At 42.4% G+C, this 21,158-nt stretch overlaps 4 protein-coding genes across 4 annotated transcripts; all 4 read right to left on the minus strand.

Moving 5' to 3' along the window:
* Window positions 1–232: 232 nt before the first annotated feature.
* Window positions 233–3,067, minus strand: LOC135666423 (receptor-like protein EIX2). The gene has a single exon (XM_065177986.1). The coding sequence runs from the start codon at window positions 3,065–3,067 to the stop codon at window positions 233–235; it is 2,835 nt and encodes a 944-aa protein (XP_065034058.1).
* A 1,105-nt stretch (window positions 3,068–4,172) lies between these two features.
* On the minus strand, window positions 4,173–7,032 carry LOC108953169 (receptor-like protein EIX2). The gene has a single exon (XM_018827788.2). It carries the CDS (start codon window positions 7,005–7,007, stop codon window positions 4,272–4,274), a length of 2,736 nt encoding a protein of 911 aa, XP_018683333.2. The 5' UTR covers window positions 7,008–7,032; the 3' UTR covers window positions 4,173–4,271.
* Window positions 7,033–13,885: 6,853 nt separating this feature from the next.
* LOC135666426 (receptor-like protein EIX2) lies at window positions 13,886–16,804 on the minus strand. The gene is made up of 2 exons (XM_065177990.1): window positions 15,541–16,804; window positions 13,886–14,442 (listed from the first exon to the last, which is right to left on the minus strand). Exons 1-2 carry the CDS (start codon window positions 16,802–16,804, stop codon window positions 13,886–13,888), a joined length of 1,821 nt encoding a protein of 606 aa, XP_065034062.1.
* A 909-nt stretch (window positions 16,805–17,713) lies between these two features.
* Window positions 17,714–21,158, minus strand: LOC135666424 (receptor-like protein EIX1). The gene is made up of 2 exons (XM_065177988.1): window positions 18,149–21,158; window positions 17,714–17,961 (listed from the first exon to the last, which is right to left on the minus strand). Exon 1 carries the CDS (start codon window positions 21,120–21,122, stop codon window positions 19,611–19,613), a length of 1,512 nt encoding a protein of 503 aa, XP_065034060.1. The 5' UTR covers window positions 21,123–21,158; the 3' UTR covers window positions 17,714–17,961; window positions 18,149–19,610.

The following is a 21,158-nucleotide window of genomic DNA, read 5'->3' on the forward strand; positions in this document are numbered from 1 at the left end:
TGGAAGGGAAGCGCGTGGAATTAGTCCAACGGTCGTGCAGTTTAGTAAGATGAATCCACCCTCCCCGGGGAAGTCTTCCCTTCACTCCTTTTTCATGTCGATCTGGAAGAAAGCAATGATGACTGATGGCCTCGAAAGAGATAGATTTCCGAAATGTGGAGTAAATCAGGCTTATAACAAAAAAGAAACTTGCATCACATTCGACCGGCCTTCCTTTGATTGCTGCGTCATGTCAATTTCGCATTCTTATCCTGACTGCCACATACGCTTTGTCGTACATCTTGTCCACCGTTGCAAAATAGAAGAGCCTCCAATCTTTCTTGAACAGCATGACGACGAACACACTCCATAAGCCGACCAAATATCCGAGCCCGGTACCAAAGTAAAATGACAGCACATGAGATCCTTGTTTGTACTCCTCTTCTGTCGAATCGACGTTGGGATCGTCGGAGCAACTCTTGGTCACCGGAGGACCACAGAGATGGACATTTCCGATATAAATGGATGCATCCTCCAGCGTCTGAAGTTGATTCCCCGATGGAATCGCTCCCGATAGATTGTTGTAAGACAGATTCAAGTGGTTCAGAGAATTCAGCGCCGAAAAGCTTTCAGGAATGACTCCGGATAACTTATTGAATGATAGGTCCAGAGTTTCCAATGACTTCATATCGCCCATTGTTTTCGGAATCATGCCTTCAAAACTATTTCTCGACAAATTCAATGTTTGAAGCGCAAAAAGAGAACCGATTTCCGGAGGAATCACTCCGCTCAGATCATTGTTCGAAAGATCTATGCTCTTCACAAATCGGAGAATGGTGGAGAAGCTGAACTCATCGCCCTTGGTAACCAGAGATATACTCTCGCTTGCCACGAAAGAGGATAACACAAAATTCATAATGTTCGAAACCGTAGAAGCCATCGACTTCGACGCGGAGATCATCGCGCTGAAGTTGCCGAAAGAGTGCGGTACCGATCCCGATAGTCTGTTGTTGGAGAGATCGATGATTTGAAGATTACTAGATCGTCCAAGTTGCAGAGGAATATGGCCCGAAAACATATTTGAGCGCAGTAGGAGTACTTGCAGATTCCGTAAACTTTGTCCGATCCACGCTGGAATACTTCCCGAGAATTTGTTGTTGCCGAGATCAATGACAGCCAGCCGACTGCAATTTTTCAGCGACGAAGGAATACGTCCGAAGAGGCTGTTGTTGTTTAAGTGCAGGAACTGAAGGTTGCCCAAGTTTCCGATGGAGTCAGGAATCTTTCCTCGTAGCTTGTTGTTCGCCAGATTGACAAACAAAAGTTGTGATCCCTCCGGCCGACAACGCGGGATTTCTCCTGATATTTGATTGTTGGATAGATCAAGGGCATAAAGTTGCTGCAGGTCGCAGACGTAGGACGACGGTATGCTTCCATGAAGATAGTTGTGGGAGAGGAACAGGTAGCCCAACTGTGATGAGATGGTCGAGGGTAGCGATCCCGACAAAGAATTGCTGGACAAGTCCAGCGCTTGTAGGTTTGGTGGCAAAACAGGAATGCGACCTCGAAAGAGATTGGAGCTCAAATTCAAGAGCATCAAGGTGGCCATACTCTCCAAGGATGCCGGCAAAACTCCACCGATCTTATTGTGGGACAGATTTATGTCCATAATGGTGGAAGAAGAAGAATTCCAAAACCAATCAGGCAGTGTGTCTTCGATGCTTGTGTTGGACAGATCAATATCAGTGAGGAATTCCTGAGAACGGAGCCACCTGGGAAACGCGGGACCCAAGTCACAGGTATCAACTTTGATGGATTGAAGTTGAAAAGGGGGCACCCAGTCGTGGTCGAATCGGATGGTCAAAGGGTTGGCGTAAGCGTACAGGGCGACCAACTCGGTTAGGTTCACGAAATGGAGTTCGGACATGGTGCCCTCCAGGGAGTTATCGGAGAGATCAAGGGTGGAAAGGTCGGAAAGCTTGCCGATCTCAACCGGTATCAGTCCGGAGAGTGAATTATGACCCAAGTCGAGCTGCGTTACGCTGGACAGATTCCCAATCTCGGCAGGGATTCGACCAGAAAGTGAATTGCCGCTTAAGCGTAATTCCGTAAGACTGGTCAAGCGCCCAATCTCGGCAGGGATGGAACCAACGAGGAAGCACTGAACGAGGTTTAGCTGCGACAGACTTGTCGTGTTCCCGATTTGAGGTAGAAGGGGACTCGTAAATGAATTGTGGCTGAGATCAAGTGTGGTTAGACTGGCCAAACTCCAGAGATCGACAGGTATGGAACCGGAAAGCGAGTTGCCGCTAAGGTCGAGCTGCGCGAGACGAGTCAAGTTCCCAAACCCGGCAGGTACGGTGCCATACAATTCAGAATTGCTGATCGCGAGATAGGAGAGGCTACGGAGTTCAAAAAGCCAGCTGGGAAAGGTGGAGTTGAAGAAGTTGCCACGGAGATCGAGGGTGGTGAGAGCCGTGAGGTTGACGCGGGAAAGAGAGTCGGGGAGGGCAGTGAGACCACAGCCTGACAGATAGAGTTGTTGCAGGGAGGGCAGCTGGTTCACGGCTCGTAGCCAATCGGGAGAGGCCGTGCTGAGGTTCACAAAGTTCATTTGGAGGAATGTTAGAGAAGATAGACGCGAGAGCCACTGTAGGTCGTCCCCCGCGTCGATCCTTAAGTTGTACGAGGACAGCCTCAGATAGCGGAGGGTTGACAGGTTACCCAGCTGGGGAGGAATGGCTCCGCCGAAATTGGAATAAGAGAGATCCAGATATCTGAGTCTCCCAAAAGAACCCAAGAACTTGGGGATTCGGGCGCCGCCGAAGTCGTTCTGAGTGAGATTCAAGCGGCGCAAATGAGTTAGAGAAAGCAAAGATGGACCGATCTCACCCCCCAACACCGTCGAATTGTCGTAGTAAGCCTCCGCATTCTGGAGGTTGAGCTGCACGACGTGGCCCGTGGTGTTGTCGCACACCACGCCGCTCCATCTGCAGCAGTCCACTGGGCGACGCCACGAGGACAAGCGGCGGGATGGGTCGAGGATGCCGGCTTTGAAGGCGAGGAGGGCGTCCCTCTCCGCCTCCATGCACCCCCTCGTCGTCGTCACAAGCGTCAAGAACAGAACGCTCATTAGGCAAGAGCAGCTCAGCGACGAATGGGATGGGCTTCTCGTGTCGCCCATGCTCTTCGGTGAACGAATGACCAGTTGGTTGCAGGCGGCACAGTGGAGAACATGTATATATGAATATAATATATAGAATGTGGTAGGTTGAACCATTGCTCTCCGCGATTGCCAATGGATCCTCTTGTGAAATGATAGGTCCCTTCGTCTCCACCCGGCATCCCATGTGATCGAAGTAGTGACAAAGGATACATATTATAACGTGAGTGCTAATCTTTTTCGTCCTTTCGTCCAACTTGGGACTCCTAATCTAATGATCATGGAAGCGCAGCTGCCAAGAAGGACGCACACGGAGTTGAGGTCAAAAAAGCTCCGAAGGCTAAAATGGCTTCAGCAGTCGAGTCTCTTCCTAACTCTAAAGAACGGGCATAGCGTGTGCAAGGAATCCTGCAGGGGAGGACGAGAGTCCACAATGGTCCTCCCAATCGTGGAATGCCATATAGACTCACCGATCCTTGTCAAAGTTGACTCCGGTCGCCAAGCGGTTCGAGTCCCCCACCGCGTGCCTTCGAAGAAGCTTCCACGGCTGCTGCGAACGGACTCGAAGTGACTTCTCCATCCTTTCTTCATCTCCTACTTTTTGATGGACGAGACGTGTGAGACTGCTACGGAAATGCCCCAACGTTGACTCGGTCAGTCTTCCTTTTCCATAAGCACATGACGTGAAAGCATGACTGTTTACATTAAGCGCATAATACCGTGGGATTCTTATGGCGTTATCTTCAGCATAGGTGTTGGCCAAGTCTCAGGTCATCGGATTAATGATTGAATCGGTGGATCGAGATTTAATATTAGTTTAAAAATAATATAATATACTGTAATATATTAAAAATACAAAATATATAACATAATATTATAAAAATATTGTTTTATAATAATTCAATGCATTCTTCACAATAATATTATTACATTCAACAATTATGTTTCCATCGTCATAATACACACAATATTTACAAAGATGAAACCAAAAAGAAAAGAGAGAGAGAGAGTTTGAAAAGTAACCATTACATGATCTCTAACACGATGTCATCTTGCAAGATTCAAACTTATTATGGATACAACACACAAGATACTCCTATTACATTGACTTTTTATGGCGTCCTCACTCTCAATCACTTGTTAATCTATTAATTCTTATTTTGATGACAACATAAGCTTTATCATACATTTTATCAAACATCTGAAAATAGAAAACCCTCCAATTTTTCTTGAACAACATGATGATAAACACGCTCCATAATCCAACCAAATATCCGAGTATGATACTCAGATAATATGATGGCATAAAGGATCCGTCTTTGTTGTCTTCTTTTATCACATTGGTACTTTTAAGATCGTAGCAACTCTTGTTGAGGGGAGCTCCACATAGATATACATTGCCAATATAAATGGATGAGTCATTGAGTGTTTGTAGTTGATTTCCCGAAGGAATAACTCCTGATAGATTGTTGTAAGACAAATTCAAGTGATTCAGAGAATACAGGTCTGACAAGCTTTGAGGAATACCTCCGGATAACTTATTAAATGACAGGTCCAGAGTTTCCAATAATTTCATGCCACCAATTGTCGCTGGTATTTGACCGATAAGATTATTTCTTGATAGATTTAAAGTTTGGAGTGCCGAAAGAGACCCAATTTCTAATGGGATTTCTCCGGTCAAATTATTATTTGAAAAGTCTATAATATTGACAAGGTAAACAATGATCGAAAAGATGATACTTTTTCCCTTTATAGTTAAAGTGATGCTATCATCATAAGTGCCATCAAAATACGACAAAGCATAACGCGACAAAGAATAACGCGACAAAGCAGGGCGATCGGCTGCCAATGGTCTATAAACTATATGTTGGTCTAGACTAGTCAATTTTCGTTGCCTATAAGTTTTTGTTGCATTTAAATTACCAAAGGAGCGTGGAATTGGACCTGATAAATTATTATTAGCAAGGTCGATAATATGTAGATGATGAAGTTGTCCAAGCTCTATAGGAATATTACCAAAAAACATATTTGAGCATAGCCGGAGTACCTCTAGTTTTTGAAAGTTTTGTGCAATCCACGTAGGTATGCTACCTGAGAATTTATTATCGCCAAGATCAAGAAAAACTAGTCCACTGCAATGTTTCAATGACAACGGAAGATGCCCATGTAGACTATTATTGTTTAAGTGCAAAGACCGAAGCTGAGTCAACTTTTCAATAGAGCTAGGAATTTCTCCCGAGAGCTTATTATCTGCTAGATTAATGTAGAAAAGGAAGTTTGTCTCTTGCCAACACCAAGGGATTTCACCTGATATTTGGTTGCTCGATAGATCGAGGATACGAAGTTGTGTCAAGTTGCAGATAAATGATGGTATGTTCCCACTGATATGGTTATGTGAGAGATCCAACAGTTCCAATTCTAGTGGGAGAGAGATTGATGACAACGATCCCGAAAAGCAATTATTATACATATACAAATAACGCAAGTAAGGTGGCAAACGAGGAATAGGGCCTTCAAGCAAATTCATACTTAGTTTCAGAATGGCCAGGTTTGTCATATCCTCCAAGGAAGTTGGCAAAGTACCATTAATCTGATTTTGGGAGAGATTTATAGATGAAGCAGAATTATTCCAAAACCAATCAGGCAAGACGTCCTCGATGCTTGTGTTCGACATACCCAAATCCTCAATGGAGTTTTGTGAACGGAGCCATCTTGGAAATGCAGGCCCCAACTTACAAGACTTCAGTTGAATGGATCGGAGTTGAAAAGGAGGAACCCAATTATAGTCTACTGAGATGACTAGGGAGTTTTCAGATAGATCGAGCTCACTTAGTTTGGTTAAGCGAGCGAAATGGAGTTCAGACACGGTGCCCTCTAGGGAATTACTAGAGAGAGAAAGAATATTGAGGTTGGAAAGCTTGCCGATCTCAGTAGGTAACGATCCAGAGAGTAAATTATTCGTGAGATTGATAAGTTCTAGACTATTCAAATTTCCAATCTCAGTGGGTACGGGACCTGAAAGTGAATTATCACTAAGATGAAGTTCTCTTAGATCGGCCAAATTTCCAATCCCAGCGGGTATGGCACCATGAAACATAGAAAAACTGAGATCAAGATAAGAGAGTCTGTGGAGTTTCCATAGCCATTTGGGGATGGTGGAGTTGAAGAGGTTGTCACTGATGTCCAGAGTGGCCAGTGCTGTGAGGTTGACATGGGAAAGAGAAGAGGGGATGTCGGTGAGGCCACAGTCATGTAAATGTAGCTCCTCTAGTGAGGACAACATGTTCACTGCTTGAAGCCAATCGTGGGAGGCCATGGAAAGGTTCACAAAGCTCATGTCGAGGTATCTCAAGGAAGTGAGACGCGAGAGCCAGTGCAGGCCATCGGTCGACAAGTCATTGTGGCTGAGGTTGAGACGCTCCAAATGAGTTAGCAGGAGCAAGGATGGTCTGATCTCACCTCCGATAGACGTCTCATTGTTTAGATAGTCTGGATTGAGGTTAAGCTCCACGACATGGCCGGTTGTGTCGTCACAGACCACCCCGCTCCATCTGCAGCAGTCTACTCGGCCTCGCCATGATGACAAACGGCTGGAAGGATCCTTGACGATGCCGGTTTTGAAGTCGAGGAGGGCGTCCCTCTCGCCCTCTACGCACCCCTTCGTCGTCGGCGTTGTTGCCGCCGTGAACAAAAGAATGCTCGTAATCCAAAGCCCGAAAGAGTAGTGCCGAGGCACAGGGTGTGTGGTTCTGGTGCAAGAGGCCATGATGCTATTTGGTGAGTGCATAGTGTACTGAGAGATGGTAGGCGGTGGAGGACATGTATATATAGAGTGGGTGGTGTGCGGGCGTGATGGCCCTCCCATCCCCAACCCATCATAGACTCCTGTGAAACGTGAAGATTGATGCGCTGGTAGCGATAGGCAGATAAAAAGACTTGACTTCAGTGGGATTCGACTCCTGCTGGACCTGCAGTGCGTGCACCGTGTAGCTTACTCAAACTTGGTTTCTACCTCGCCTGGGTCCCAACAACGAAAGAGATTGGTACTGGATTTTAAACTTGAAAGATACGGCCATTTAATCGGACTTGTTGGATTGCGTAGAACGTCTCATTCGGCCCGAATGCGATAGTGTGGAAACTAATTCATGCCTCCCTCATTCCACACGGTTTGATTCTGATGTCCGCACATCGGAACGCATCATCTTCTTAGCCAAGATAAAATGTATGGAGGCGATGAATACCATATTCCAGGGGTCGGAATGACGCCACCACATGTCAAACGTCATCACGGAAGACAACGTGGATGAAGACTCCGACCCACCGCAAACGATTCCTCACCCAAGATAACACGGTAACCCATCGCTTTACATGTAGCGTCCTTCCGAAAGAGGGAGACTCAACGATGTTTGTAGCGGAACGCACGCTTCGCTTTCACACGTGTGGAAGTCTTTGTTGGGAACCCAAAGGCACGCAACAAATTGATTCGTTTGACACACAAGTGGTGAAGATGATGAGGATTTCCCACCATTTCTGTGATGAATTTTGTGGGGATTTGTCCCCACAGGAGCGAAAGAAATGGCTGCAATTTTTCTTTTCTTTTTATCTCTTTCGTTTTCTACAAAATTGCACTTGTTTTTATTCCCTTCAAAATTAATGATTTCGTACTTATTTAAATTTAACTTGATTATGCAATTCTTATTACCTAATCACCAATAAAGATATAGATTTACAACGCAAATGGATGGATCCCAAGTTGATTCCCCTATGCTTTTGTTCCCGAGAGATCATCCTGGCTAACACCCAAATGGACGGATGACATGCACTGAGCTACCTTCGAGATGTGGGTGACTCCGTCAGTTTTTTTGTACGTAAGCGTGCTTGTTTTTGTTAATGATTACTGGAGAAGTTTATATAGTTATTGATAAAAGAAAAAACAATATTAAATCTAGTATAATATACATGTGAAATCTGGAGTCACTGGATCTAATGACTGATCGAATTACGCATTCATTAATAATTTTTCAAAAATAAATTATAATATAATTGTATTTTATATTGAACATATAAAATATATGAATAGTTATAAAATATATGAAAAATAAATAATTGTATGATTTCATTCAATCGTTTGCTTGTTCCAGCATTTATCATCTATATGTGAGAGACCAAACCATTCCTTGGATCCATCCCTACTTGAAATCATCATACGACCATCTAATCAACATACCATTACTGCAGCCAATCATAGAAAAACCAAGATTGGTCGTATAATATTTGTAATATTTCCAAGCATCTAATGAACGAACGAAAAAAAAAAAAAAAAAAAAGCTTGAGATTGTACGTCACATACATAACCTTCAAAACATGAAGTAGAGATACTTGTACATATTAACCTCATCACAACCTTTAATTCATCGTCAACCTAACCGTAACTTTATGTAAGTATAAAATTTATAATATGTTATATTAAATATAGAAATATTTTTTTATGTCAAGATTAAAATTAAATAATTAGATCTAATTTTATGATGTGTACCTTTTGATGTCATTTCACATAATCATTTAGATTGATGGTTAAGGAGAAGCGTTGAAAGAGAGACTTTAATCCATCAACTATAATCTATATTCCTCTTGTTTAGTTCTTATAGGTCATGTCCATTTATAAGTAAGAACAGACGGTCTAGAATAAGTAATTAAGATAGTTCCTCATATCTCCTAAGGAATCCTATTCTAATATACTCGCGAATATATTGTAATAGAATCCAATTAGTTATATTATATATATCTTATCCAATTATAAATGACCACAAAATTTAATATTCTCCCACTTCACCCATTAATTGATAAGATATAAAAAAGATATTTAAATCAAAATAAATAAAATAAAACTTATTTAAAAATAATTTTACCTAATTGGATTCCAAAGAATTTTGAAAAATATTTTATACATGGCCATTAATTTTAAAATAAACCAATAAGTCTAATATATAATAATACTATATTAAGTTCAACTATCAATGCGAGTTATAACGGTTGTATTTCATCAATGTCATACTCCTTTCTATATATCACAACATCGTTAGTCTTTCCTAATATAGTTCATAATGACCATATAATTTGTCTTATCAAGACAATTATGTTTTTACATTCAACTATAATATACATAAATATAAATATAAATATGATATCAAAAATAAATAACTTTAATTAAGCAAGAAAAATATCAATAATAGCATCCATCTAAACATGCATCACCATATCTTTTATGACTTGCTCACAAGCCTCGTTCTAAGAATATATTCTTTAAATATTTTATATTATAAAATTTTTATTAATAGATCAGAAATCATCATAGTGGTGCTCAGGTTGTCAATTTTTTCTCTAACTATCAAGTACTTTATTTCGATATGCTTAGAACCACTATAGTACTTGTCATTCTTATAGGAAAAAATTACTGTGGTATTATCACAAAATATCTTCAATGGCCTGGTAATCGAGTTAACCACACCAAGTCCTAAGATAAAATTTCACAGCTATAAAACTTGATTTGTGCCCTCAAAGCATACCACAAATTCAACTTTCATTGTTGATGATACAATAAGCGATTACTTTACACTTTTCTTAGAAATTACCCCACCAGCTAACCTGAATACAAATCCTAAAGTGAACTTCCTACTATCGAGGCAATTTACAAAATCAGCATATGAATATTCTATTACTTCAAGCTGATCTGATCTCCTATATGTGAGCATATAATCTTTCGTCCTCTATAGATATCCATTACTTTCATTGCAGCTTTCCAATGTTCAATTCCTGGGTTGCTTTGGTATCTTCTTAGCATTGTAACTACAAAACTAATATATGATCTTGTACAATATAATAGACTTTCAATTGAACACCCATAACAAATATTTTTTATTTGATTCTTTTCTAAGTCATTTTTCGGGCATTGGTTTTGACTAAATTTTTTACCTCTAGTAATAGATATATCATTAGCTCATATTAAATCTCTTCAAGATACGATTAATATATGCTTTCTGAGTCAATCTTAATAATCCTTGAGATCTATTCTCGAATATCTCAATGTCAATAATATATGCTGTCTCATTCATATCAACCATTTTAAAGTTCTTATTGAGAAATATCTTGGTTTCGTGCAATAAACCAAGATCACTACTGGCAAGTAAAATATATGTTGATTCTCATATTTTGATGATGAAACCAATTAATATGTGTTTATGATTTGATCTACGTTTTGAGTGACGCAGGATGCTTCGATTAGGGAGAGACAATTAAAGTATGAAGAATCATGTTGGGCTGATGGAACATGTCAGAAGATTGAACGTCGAGCCGAATGATCGGTCGACATATTGATAGAAGGCTTCGGGCCATGGTTTCGGGCATCGAGCCAAGAAGAGCGAATATTACGATAAGGATATCAGAGTTGCGGAGGTCAACTGGTCGATTGGGCAATGGCCCTGCAAGAGAGGAGGATGCACCGAAGAATCGGATGAAGCATCAATAGACTAATGACATGTCGAACGACATGATTCATGCTTAGTAATAATTGTCTAGATCAAAGTGTGTTTTTATGTGTGCAGGATTAACTACGATAGCAAGACATAAAGCAAAATGAAGTCCCGGAGTCAAGAATGCGATTTTGTTGGGAGTTCGAGAGTTCGTCGGAAGTCTAAATGTTCGTCCTACCGGAACCAACCGAGAAGTCTAGGAGCTTGCCAAAGAAGCTCGTCGAAACTACCCAAGAAGATCATCATGAAGTCCAGGAGCTCGCCGGGAGTTCGCTAGAACTTTACCGAGAGATCATCAAAAGTTCGCCGGAAGATCGTCAGAAGCTCGCTGGAAGAAACCTTGACTTATCAGGCTTATTTAGCTTAGTGTATGCCTTAGAATTCATAGTTAGCATATAATTGAGATTAAAATTTGACCAACCCAATTAGGGGCTAGTTGGGCCCATGTAAGAACTATGTTGGGCCCAATAAAAGGCCCAAACAATGACCTAAGAGGTAGCATCGTCGTGACACAGTCTCTGAGACTGTGTCAGAGACTGTGTCAGGCGGTGGTACCGCCAGTCTGGGTGGTGGTATCGTCCAGACAAAGTCTCCGAGAGACTGTCAAGCAGTGGTACCACCCAGCACAGGCTATGGTACCTCCCGTACCTAGGAAACCCGGGATAAGATCTTTTTAGGCTCCAAGTTTGAATCAACTTGAGGCCTATAAATACCTCTTTCATCCTTGGTTAACATACACAAGCACAGAGAATTTAAAAGTGAGAAAATGCTATTATAATCTTTTGAGAAATTTCCTCCTCTACTGTAAGTCTAGAATTCATTTTAAGAGAGGAGTGAGTGCTTATAAAGGTTGTCTCCTAAACCTGTAAAATGGAGAAGAGGGGTGTAAAAAGGTAGTTAATCTTCCTCCATTGAAAGAAGATCGATAGTGGATGCCGGTGGCCTCGACGGAAGAGGAATCGATAGAGTGGATGTAGGTCACACGACCAAACCACTATAAAATTCTGGTTTGCTTTTCTTTTGTGCAATTTACCTTACTTCAAACATCCTTACTTAATGCTATACTCTTCCGTACACTCTTAAGTTATCTTCCGAAGAATCGATTTTAATCGAACGAATATTTTCAAACCGACGTAATTTTATTGTTGCATTAATTCAACCCCCCCCCCCCCCCAACCAATCTTAGTACCAACTCGTTCCTAGTATATACACTGATCAACAGTGTTTTTATTAAATTCGAAGGAAGTAATAGTATTATGAAACTTTATATACTATTGTCTAGAAGTTTATTTAAGGCAATAAATAGATTTATTAAGTTTATAAGCCCAACTTTCTTTTTCCTTTTCGATGAATCATTTAGGTTATTTCATATAGATTTTCTTAACTAAATCCCTATTCAGAAATATTATTTTTACATCCATCTGATGTAACTCAAGATCATAATAAGCTACTAATGCCATTACGATTCTCAACGAGTCCTTTTTAGAAACTAGAGAAAAAGTCTCATTATAGTAGTCGATGTCTTTTTTCTGAAAAAAATCTTTAGCCACAAGTCTGACTTTATATCATTTAATATTACCCGTTGAGTCATGTTTTATCTTAAAGATCCATTTACAACCAACTCTTTTATAATTATTGAGTAATTCAATAAATTCCTAAACATTATTTTAGACCATTGATTTTAACTCTTCTTGCTTTGCATCATACTATTTTTCATAGTCGTTATTTTTTATGGCTTGTGAAAATAAAAAGGGGTCTCTTTTTATTTCTATATCATAATCTAATTCTTGTATATATACTACATAATCATCAGTAATTGTATATTTCCTTTTTCTTCTAGATCTTCTCAAAGCTATCAATTGTGATTGTTCTACAAGTTTATCAGTAGCGACATCAACATCATGCAAGAGTTCTCATTAATTTGAGGAACGACAATCTCTCAAATAAGAGATTATATAAAAGAATTAACCTGATCTCCTCGATATCAAGGTTAGAGAGAAGAGTTGAGAGTGACTTTGATCCCTCAACTATAATTTTTTTTCTTCTTGTTTAGTCTTTAAATGTCATGTTTATTTATAAGTAAGAGTAGAGGGTCTAGAATAAATAACTAGGAGAATTTCTCAATTTTAGAAAAAATAGAAGACAAAAAAAATTATTGAAGAAGCTTCGTTGTACTCAAATATCCCTCACCTATAGGAGATTTCCTCAAAATCTTATCTGCTATCTATCATGTCGCAAAGTAGAAAGACCGATGGTCTTGAAAGATATTTGCGAACTAAGATACTGTACGTGGCCATTTAACGGCCTCATATTGGATTCCACACTGGCTCTGCTCCAAAGCCTTGTTAGACCTGTCGTTCATTGCACACAATCTTCCAGGCTATTACTTTGCTGCTTCAATAATTCGTAAAAAAGATAATTAAAAATTAGATGGAAGAGATGTGAATTCATATGTAATTTTAGACTATATAAAGGCATCGAAATAAGCCCATTCTCTGTCTTTACCCATCGCCTCAGCCTCGATGGGAACCCTTTTCTACGACTCGGGTGAGATCCCTACCGTAGCGGCTACCTTTCTCGCAAGCACCGCAATGGTAGGTTGGGCTGCTCACTCTGCCTGCAGTCTGTGGAGTAAACCTCGATACGAATCGTCGATGCGACTTGGTGCTTCGGAAGATGGATTTCCGAAACGTGGAGTAAATCTTGATTTCGTGATGGCAAAGGAGAGAAGCCACATCCAAACCGTGAGATCGTCACTGCAAAATGCCAAAGGAACCATGCAATGGATCGCCAAGGACGTCGTCGTACAACAGACAGCGATCATACACCCTAAAAACAATGGCTCATCACAGCGCCCAACGATCAACGATGCGAAATGTCAAGAACACCATGTGATCACCGACGACAATGAAAAGAATCTGTAAAGAATGGTGATCTTTATATCAGACTTCGGCTAAGGAACCACTCGTAGCGATAACTGATAACAATGTTAAATCAGTGCAGTTTTGTCGTCTCCGATGGTGCCTGTTTATGCGAGAGAGATCTGTGCGGTCAATGATAGAAGAAGAAGGATTCCCAAACCAGACGAGTTGTTCTCGATGCCTCCTACATGGGAACAGAAACAGAGTTTGAGATTAACATTTCATAATCTTCAAAACGAGATCCTTTTTGACAGATGAAGTGGATCACACTTATAACACGAAAGAAACTTGCATCACATTCGACCAGCTGCGTCATGCCAATTTCGCATTCTTATCTTGATTGCCACATACGCTTTGTCGTACATCTTGTCCACCGTTGCAAAATAGAAGAGCCTCCAATCTTTCTTGAACAGCATGATCACGAACACACTCCATAAGCCGACCAAATATCCGAGCCCGGTACCAAAGTAAAATGACAGCACATGAGATCCTTGTTCGTACTCCTCCTCCGTCGAATCGACGTTGGGATCGTCGGAGCAACTCTTGGTCACCGGAGGTCCACAGAGATGGACATTTCCGATATAAATGGATGCATCCTCCAGCGTCCGAAGTTGATTCCCCGATGGAATCGCTCCCGATAGATTGTTGTAAGACAGATTCAAGTGGTTCAGAGAATTCAGCGCAGAAAAGCTTTGAGGAATGACTCCGGATAACTTATTGAATGACAGATCCAGAGTTTCCAATGATTTCATGGCACCAATTGCCGCTGGAATTTGGCCGACAAAATTGTTTCTTGATAGATTTAAAGTTTGGAGCATTGAAAGAGACCCAATTTCTATGGGGATTTCTCCTGTGAAATTATTATTTGAAAGATCTATAATGTTGACAAGGTAAAGAATGATTGAAAAATTATAATATCTTCCCTTTATAGTTAGAGCGATGCTATCATCATACTTGTCAAAAGGCAACAAAGCAGGGCGGTCCTTTACAAGGGGACTATAAAATACTCGTTTGTCTCGACGAGTCAAATGCGGTCTCGAACGAGTTGTAGCATTTAAATTGCCAAAGGAGTGTGGAATTGGCCCTGATAATTTATTATTAGCAAGGTCGATAACATGTAGATAAGCAAGTTGCCCAAGCTCTGCAGGAATGTTACCGGAAAACATATTTGAGCGTAGTCGGAGTACCTCTAGGTCTAGAAAATTTTGTGCAATCCATGTAGGTATGCTACCCGAGAATTTATTATTGCCAAGATCAAGAAAAACTAGTGCACTGCATTTTTTCAATGATGATGGAAGAAGCCCATGTAGTTTATTATTGTTTAAGTGGAAAGACTCAAGCCAAATCAAATTTTCAATAGAGCTGGGAATTTCTCCCGAAAGCTTATTATTTGCCAGATTAATGGAGGAAAAGTAGTTTGTCTCCTGCCAACACGAAGGGATTTCACCTGATATTTGGTTGCTCGATAGATCGAGAATATCAAGTCGATGACAGTTGCAGATAAAGGACGGTATGCTCCCGTTAATATGGTTACGTGAGAGATCCAAGATTCTCAATTCTAGTGTGGGAAAGATTGATGGCAATGATCCTGATAAAGAATTACAAGCCAGATTCAAATAACGCAAGTAAGATAGCAAAACCAAGGAAGTTGGCAAAGTGCCGTTAATTTGATTTTGGGAGAGATTTATAAAAGAAGCAGAGTTATTCCAAAACCAATCAGGCAAGACGTCCTCGATGCTTGTGTTCGACATATCCAAATATTTAATGGAGTTTTGTGAACGGAGCCATCTTGGAAACGCAGGACCCAACTTACAAGAACTCAGTTTAATGGATCGGAGTTGAAAAGGAGGAACCCAATTGTGGTCTATTGAGATGACTAGGGAGTTTTCGAATAGATCAAGCTCACTTAGTTTGGTTAAGTTAGCGAAATGGAGTTCAGACATGGTACCCTCCAGGGAATTACTAGACAGAGAAAGAATAGTGAGGTTGGAAAGCTTGCCGATCTCAATGGGTACGGGACCTGAAAGTGAATTTACGTTAAGATAAAGCTCTCCTAGACCAGTCAAATTCCCAATCTCAACAGGTATGGGACCTGAAAGTGAATTATCGTTAAGATAAAGCACTCCTAGACTAGTCAAATTCCCAATCCCAGCAGGTATGACTCCGAAGAGTGAATTATGATCAAGATAAAGCTTTCTTAGACCAGTCAAATTCCCAATCCCAGCAGGTATGGGTCCAAAGAGTGAATTATCACGCAGATCGATAAGTTTTAGACTATTACAAATTCCAATCTCAGTGGGCACGGGACCTGAAAGTGAATTATCACTAAGATGAAGTTCTCTTAGACCAGTCAATTTTCCAATCCCAGCAGATATGGCACCATGAAGCATAGAAGAACTGAGATCAAGATAAGAGAGGTTGTGGAGTTTCCATAGCCAGTTGGGGAAGGTGGAGTTGAAGAGGTTGCGATGGAGATCGAGAGTGGCCAGTGTCGTGAGGTTGACATGGGAAAGAGAAGAGTGGAGATTGGTGAGGCCACAGTCTTGTAAATGTAGCTCCTCTAGTGAGGACAACATGTTCACCGCTTGAAGCCAATTGTGGGAGGACATGGAAAGTTTCATTAAGCTCATGTCGAGGTATCTCAAGGAAGTGAGACGCGAGAGCCAGTGCAGGCCATCGATCGTTAAGTCATATAGTGAATTTAGGTCGAGATAGCGGAGCCTGGACAGGTTGCCCAGCTGGGGAGGAATGGCTCCGCTGAAGTTGGACGAGGAGAGGTCGAGATACGTCAACTCGGTAAGGGAACCCAAAAATTTCGGGATTTGGATCCCACCGAAGTCATTGTAGCTGAGGTTGAGGCGCTCCAAATGAGTTAGAAGGAGCAAGGATGGTCTGATCTCACCTCCGATAGACGTCTCATAGTTATAAGGGTTGGAATTCTGGAGGTTGAGCTCCACGACATGGCCGGTTCTGTTGTCACAAACCACCCCGCTCCATCTGCAGCAGTCTACTCGGCCTTGCCATGATGACAAACGGCTGGAAGGATCCTTGACGATGCCGGTTTTGAAGTCGAGGAGGGCGTCCCTCTCGCCCTCTACGCACCCCTTCGTCGTCGGCGTTGTTGCCGCCGTGAACAAAAGAATGCTCGTAAGCCAAAGCCCGAAAGAGTTGTGCCGTGGCACAGGGTGTGTGCTTCTGCTGCAAGAGGCCATGCTATTTGGTGAATGCATAGTGTACTGAGAGATGGCAGGCCGTGGAGGACAAGTCCATATATAGAGTCGCTGTGTGGGCGTGATGGCCCTCCCATCCCAGACTCCAGTGAAACGCGGAGATTGATGCGCTGGTGGCGATAGAGATAAATAAAGACTTGACTTATGTGGTATTTGACTCCTTCTGGTCCTGCATTGCATGATAGTGTACCTTAGTCAAACTTGGCTTCCACCCCGCCATTTAAACAAAGAAAGAGATTGGTACTGGATTTCAAACTTGAAACAGATGTTCTTCAACTTCACGCAACATCTGGCCTAACACCACCGTCAATCGATAATACTAGGGGTTGTCGTCCGCAATACCACCTCGTGTCGAATTATCGATTTCCCAACTTTAATATAGTTCATCTTTCTTAGGTTTTCTCATAAGCTTCTTGCATGTTTTTCTTCCACGTCGAGAAAGTAAAGAGGGTATTTTCCTGATCTTTTCTTTTTCAGAGTTTTCATTTACATCTTCGTTTCTCCTCAGGAGTTCTCACTCGGTATCTTATTTCATCATCGACGCATCTTAACTCTTTCACACGCAAGGAATATGACTTGTCCCACAGCCTCAAAAGCACTCAAATGCACCGAAACGACACATATGTTTTCCCTCGAAAGAAAATTGATGTTGCCACCTACACTAAATGCAACATCGATATCGGATGAGGTGTACATTATCCGTGTTGAAAGGGACCAAATCAAACAAACAATTATCATGGAGTTGCTATCAAAGAAGAAACAAATATGCAAGTTATCACCTATTTTCTTGGAATTGACAGGCAAATGGCGAGTCACAGGGTTCTTTATTACAACAAGAAGTTTCTCCCGCTTCGTACTTCATTTTAGGAACAATTGGGCTGCAGCAATTACAAAAGGGATGTAGATATTGTCACAGATTAAATTGATTGAACCCACATATACAATGCTTGACGGGGAAACAGTGATAGACCACAGAAACGCTTGAAAGGCCTCGGGATGCGGACATATGGTTTGATTTCAATAAGAACTCCCTGTCTCTGTTTTCACATAGACAGCCTGCAGCCTACCAGCCTTGTAAGGGGGCTATCAAATATCGCGAGAAGTGCCTAACATCATCGTCATCAAGTCGACATTTTAGTCTGCAAGTTAACGAAGACATAAAACTTCTAATGGAAGATAGGAGCAAAGTGATATACATATATTTTTAATGTAGAAGTATGAACACAAAATTCAAATAAATGAAGTGAAGCAAATGGGAATTCATTAACTTTTGAGTACGTCCCTTTTGAGTACTCAAACACATTATGTATAATACAATAACGTTACCTTCACTTTTGAGTACGTCTCTCTCCTTTATTGATCCTCCATCCGTTGATCTTTATCTTGATTGCCACACACGCTTTGTCATATAATCGATCAATCATTCGAAAATAAAACATCCTCCAATCTTCCTTAAATAGCATGATGATAAACACGCACCACTGTCCAACCAAATAACCGAGTGTGATGCCAAAGTAAAATGAAAAGGCATGAAATCCTTCTTCCTCCTCCTCGTATGTCGCATTGATATTTGTCTTCTCGAGGCAACTCTTGCTAACCGGAGGGCCACAAAGATTCGCATTACCGATGTAACTGGATGCTGCAAGTGTTTGAAGTTGATAACCCGATGGAATGGCTCCTGATAGATTGTTATAAGACAGATTCAAGTCACTCAGATAATTCAGGCCTGAAAAGCTTCGAGGAATGGATCCGGACAAGTCATTGAATGATAAGTCAAGAGTTTCCAGTGATTTCATTCCGCCAATAGTACTCGGAATCATACCTCCAATGCTATTTCTTGATAGATTTAAAGTTTGAAGTGCGTAAAGGTACCCGATCTCCGTGGGGATTGCTCCGGTCAGAGAATTATTTGAAAGGTCGATGCTCTTCACAAGATATAGAATAGACGAAAAGGTTACTTCTCGTCCCTTTGTAGATAGAGTTATGTTGTCTCGGAACGGAGACTTTATAGATAGAGTTATGCTTTCGCGGAACGGAGACAACTCCATGTCGGTCGTAAAAGTGGAAGACATCGACTTTGACATGGAAATTATGGCGCTGAAATTACCAAATGAGCGTGGTATGATCCCTGATAGCTTGTTATCGGCAAAGTCAATGATCTGAAGATTACTTAGTTGACCAAGCTGTGGCGGAATGTTGCCTGACAACATATTCGAGCGTAGCGACAGTACCTCCAGATATCGAAAGCTTTGTCCGATCCATGCCGGTATGTTGCCCCAAAAATGGTTGCGACCGAGGTCGATGACAGCTAACTGGCTACAACTTTGCAACGATGGTGGAAGATATCCATGGAGGCGGTTGTTATTCAGGTGCAAGGACCTGAGCTTGGTCAAGTTTCCGATGGAGTTAGGAATCTTTCCACCGAGCTTATTATTCGCCAGATTGATAAACCAAAGTTCATTTGCCTCTTGCCAACACCGAGGTATTTCTCCTGAGATTTGATTGTTCGACAGATCGAGGGCAGAGAGCAGCTGCAAAGTGCAGACGTAGGATGGTATACTCCCGTTAATATGGTTGTTTGAGAAGAACAAGTATTCCGACACCGGTGCAAAGGTCGATGGTAGCGGTCCTGAGAGAGCGTTGCTTGATAGATCCAGTGCTTGTAGGAGTGGTGGCGAAACAGGGATGAGACCTTGGAACAGATTAGAGCTCAAATTTAGGAACATCAAGTTGGTTAGACTCTCCAAGGATGCCGGCAGAGTACCGGAAATCTTGTTGTGGGACAGATTTATGACCATAATGGACGAGGAAGAAGAATTCCAGAACCAGTCAGGCAAAGTGTCCTCGATACTCGTGTTGACAAATTCAAATCCACGATGGATTCCTGTGAGCGCAGCCATCTGGGAAACGAAGGGCCCAGCTTACAGGAATCCAGACCGATTGTCTCGAGTTGGAAAGGTGGAATCCAGTCATGGCCTATTGCGATGTCCAAGGAGTTCCTGTACAAGTATAAGACATCTAGCTTGGCAAGGTTGGCGAGATGGAGTTCGGACATGGTACCTTTCAGGGAATTGAGGGAGAGATCAAGAGAGGTTAGGTTGGAAAGCTTGCCGATCTCAGGTGGTACGGATCCATAGAGAGAATTCTGACCCAAGTCGAGCGTTGTTAGAGCAGTCAAATTACCAATCTCGGCAGGTATGGGACCAGTGAGTCGATTGCCACTGAGGTGCAGCTCCTTGAGACGAGTCAAACTCCCAATCGCAGCAGGGATGCGGCCAGTGAGTGAGCAGTTGATCAGATATACCTGTGAGAGACTAGTCCGATTCCCTGCTTCCACTTGCATGGGACCTCTGAAGGAATTAAAGCTGAGGTCGATGCTTGTTAGACTCCTCGAACTCCAAATCTCCGCGGGGAGAGGACCAGAGAGTGAATTAGCGCTGAGGTCAAGCTGCGTCAGACGAGTCAATCTCCCGATCCCAGCAGGTAGCTCGCCATGCAACTTTGAATCGCCAAGAACAAGATAGGACAGGTTGCGGAGTTCTAGAAGCCAGTTGGGGAAGGTAGAGTTGAAGAGGTTGCCACAGAGATCGAGAATGGTCAACGTCGTGAGGTTGACATGGGAAAGAGAAGAGGGGAGGTCGGTGAGGCCACAGTATGGTAAATGTAGCTCCACCAGTGAGGACAACATGTTCACTGAGTGAAGCCAATCGTGGGAGGCCATGGAAAGGTTCACACCGCTCATGTCGAGGTATCTCAAGGAAGAGAGACGCGAGAGCCAGTGCAGGCGATCGCTCGATAAGCCATACGAATGGAGATCGAGCGAGCGGAGGCTGGACAGGTTGCCCAGCTGGGGCGGAATGGCTCCGCTGAAGTTGGACCAGGAGAGGTTGAGATACGTGAGCTTGGGGAAAGAGCCCAGGAAGGTGGGGATCGGTGACCCCCCGAAGTCATTGTGATTGAGATCCAAGCGATCCAAATGCGTTAAAGAGAGCAAGGACGGACTGATCTCACCCCGCAGAGCCGCCTGATTCGCCTCGACAGTCATGTCCTCCGAATTCTGGAGGTTGAGCTCCACGACGCGGCCTGTGGTGTCGTCGCACACCACGCCGTTCCATCTGCAGCAGTCTACTAGGCGACGCCACGAGGACATGCGGTGGGACGGATCTACGATGCGGGCTCTGAAGGTGAGGAGGGCGTCCCTCTCCACCTCAGTGCACCCCTTGGCCGACGCCGTGGTTGTGAGCACGAAGAGCAGAATGCTGGTGAGCCAGAGACGCGTGCTTCTCCTGGGATTGGCCATCTTTGATTGGTGAATGGCTACTTCTTTTATGGAGAA

The sequence above is a fragment of the Musa acuminata genome, unplaced genomic scaffold, assembly GCF_036884655.1.
Source record: "Musa acuminata AAA Group cultivar baxijiao unplaced genomic scaffold, Cavendish_Baxijiao_AAA HiC_scaffold_1099, whole genome shotgun sequence".
Classification (NCBI taxonomy): domain Eukaryota; kingdom Viridiplantae; phylum Streptophyta; class Magnoliopsida; order Zingiberales; family Musaceae; genus Musa; species Musa acuminata.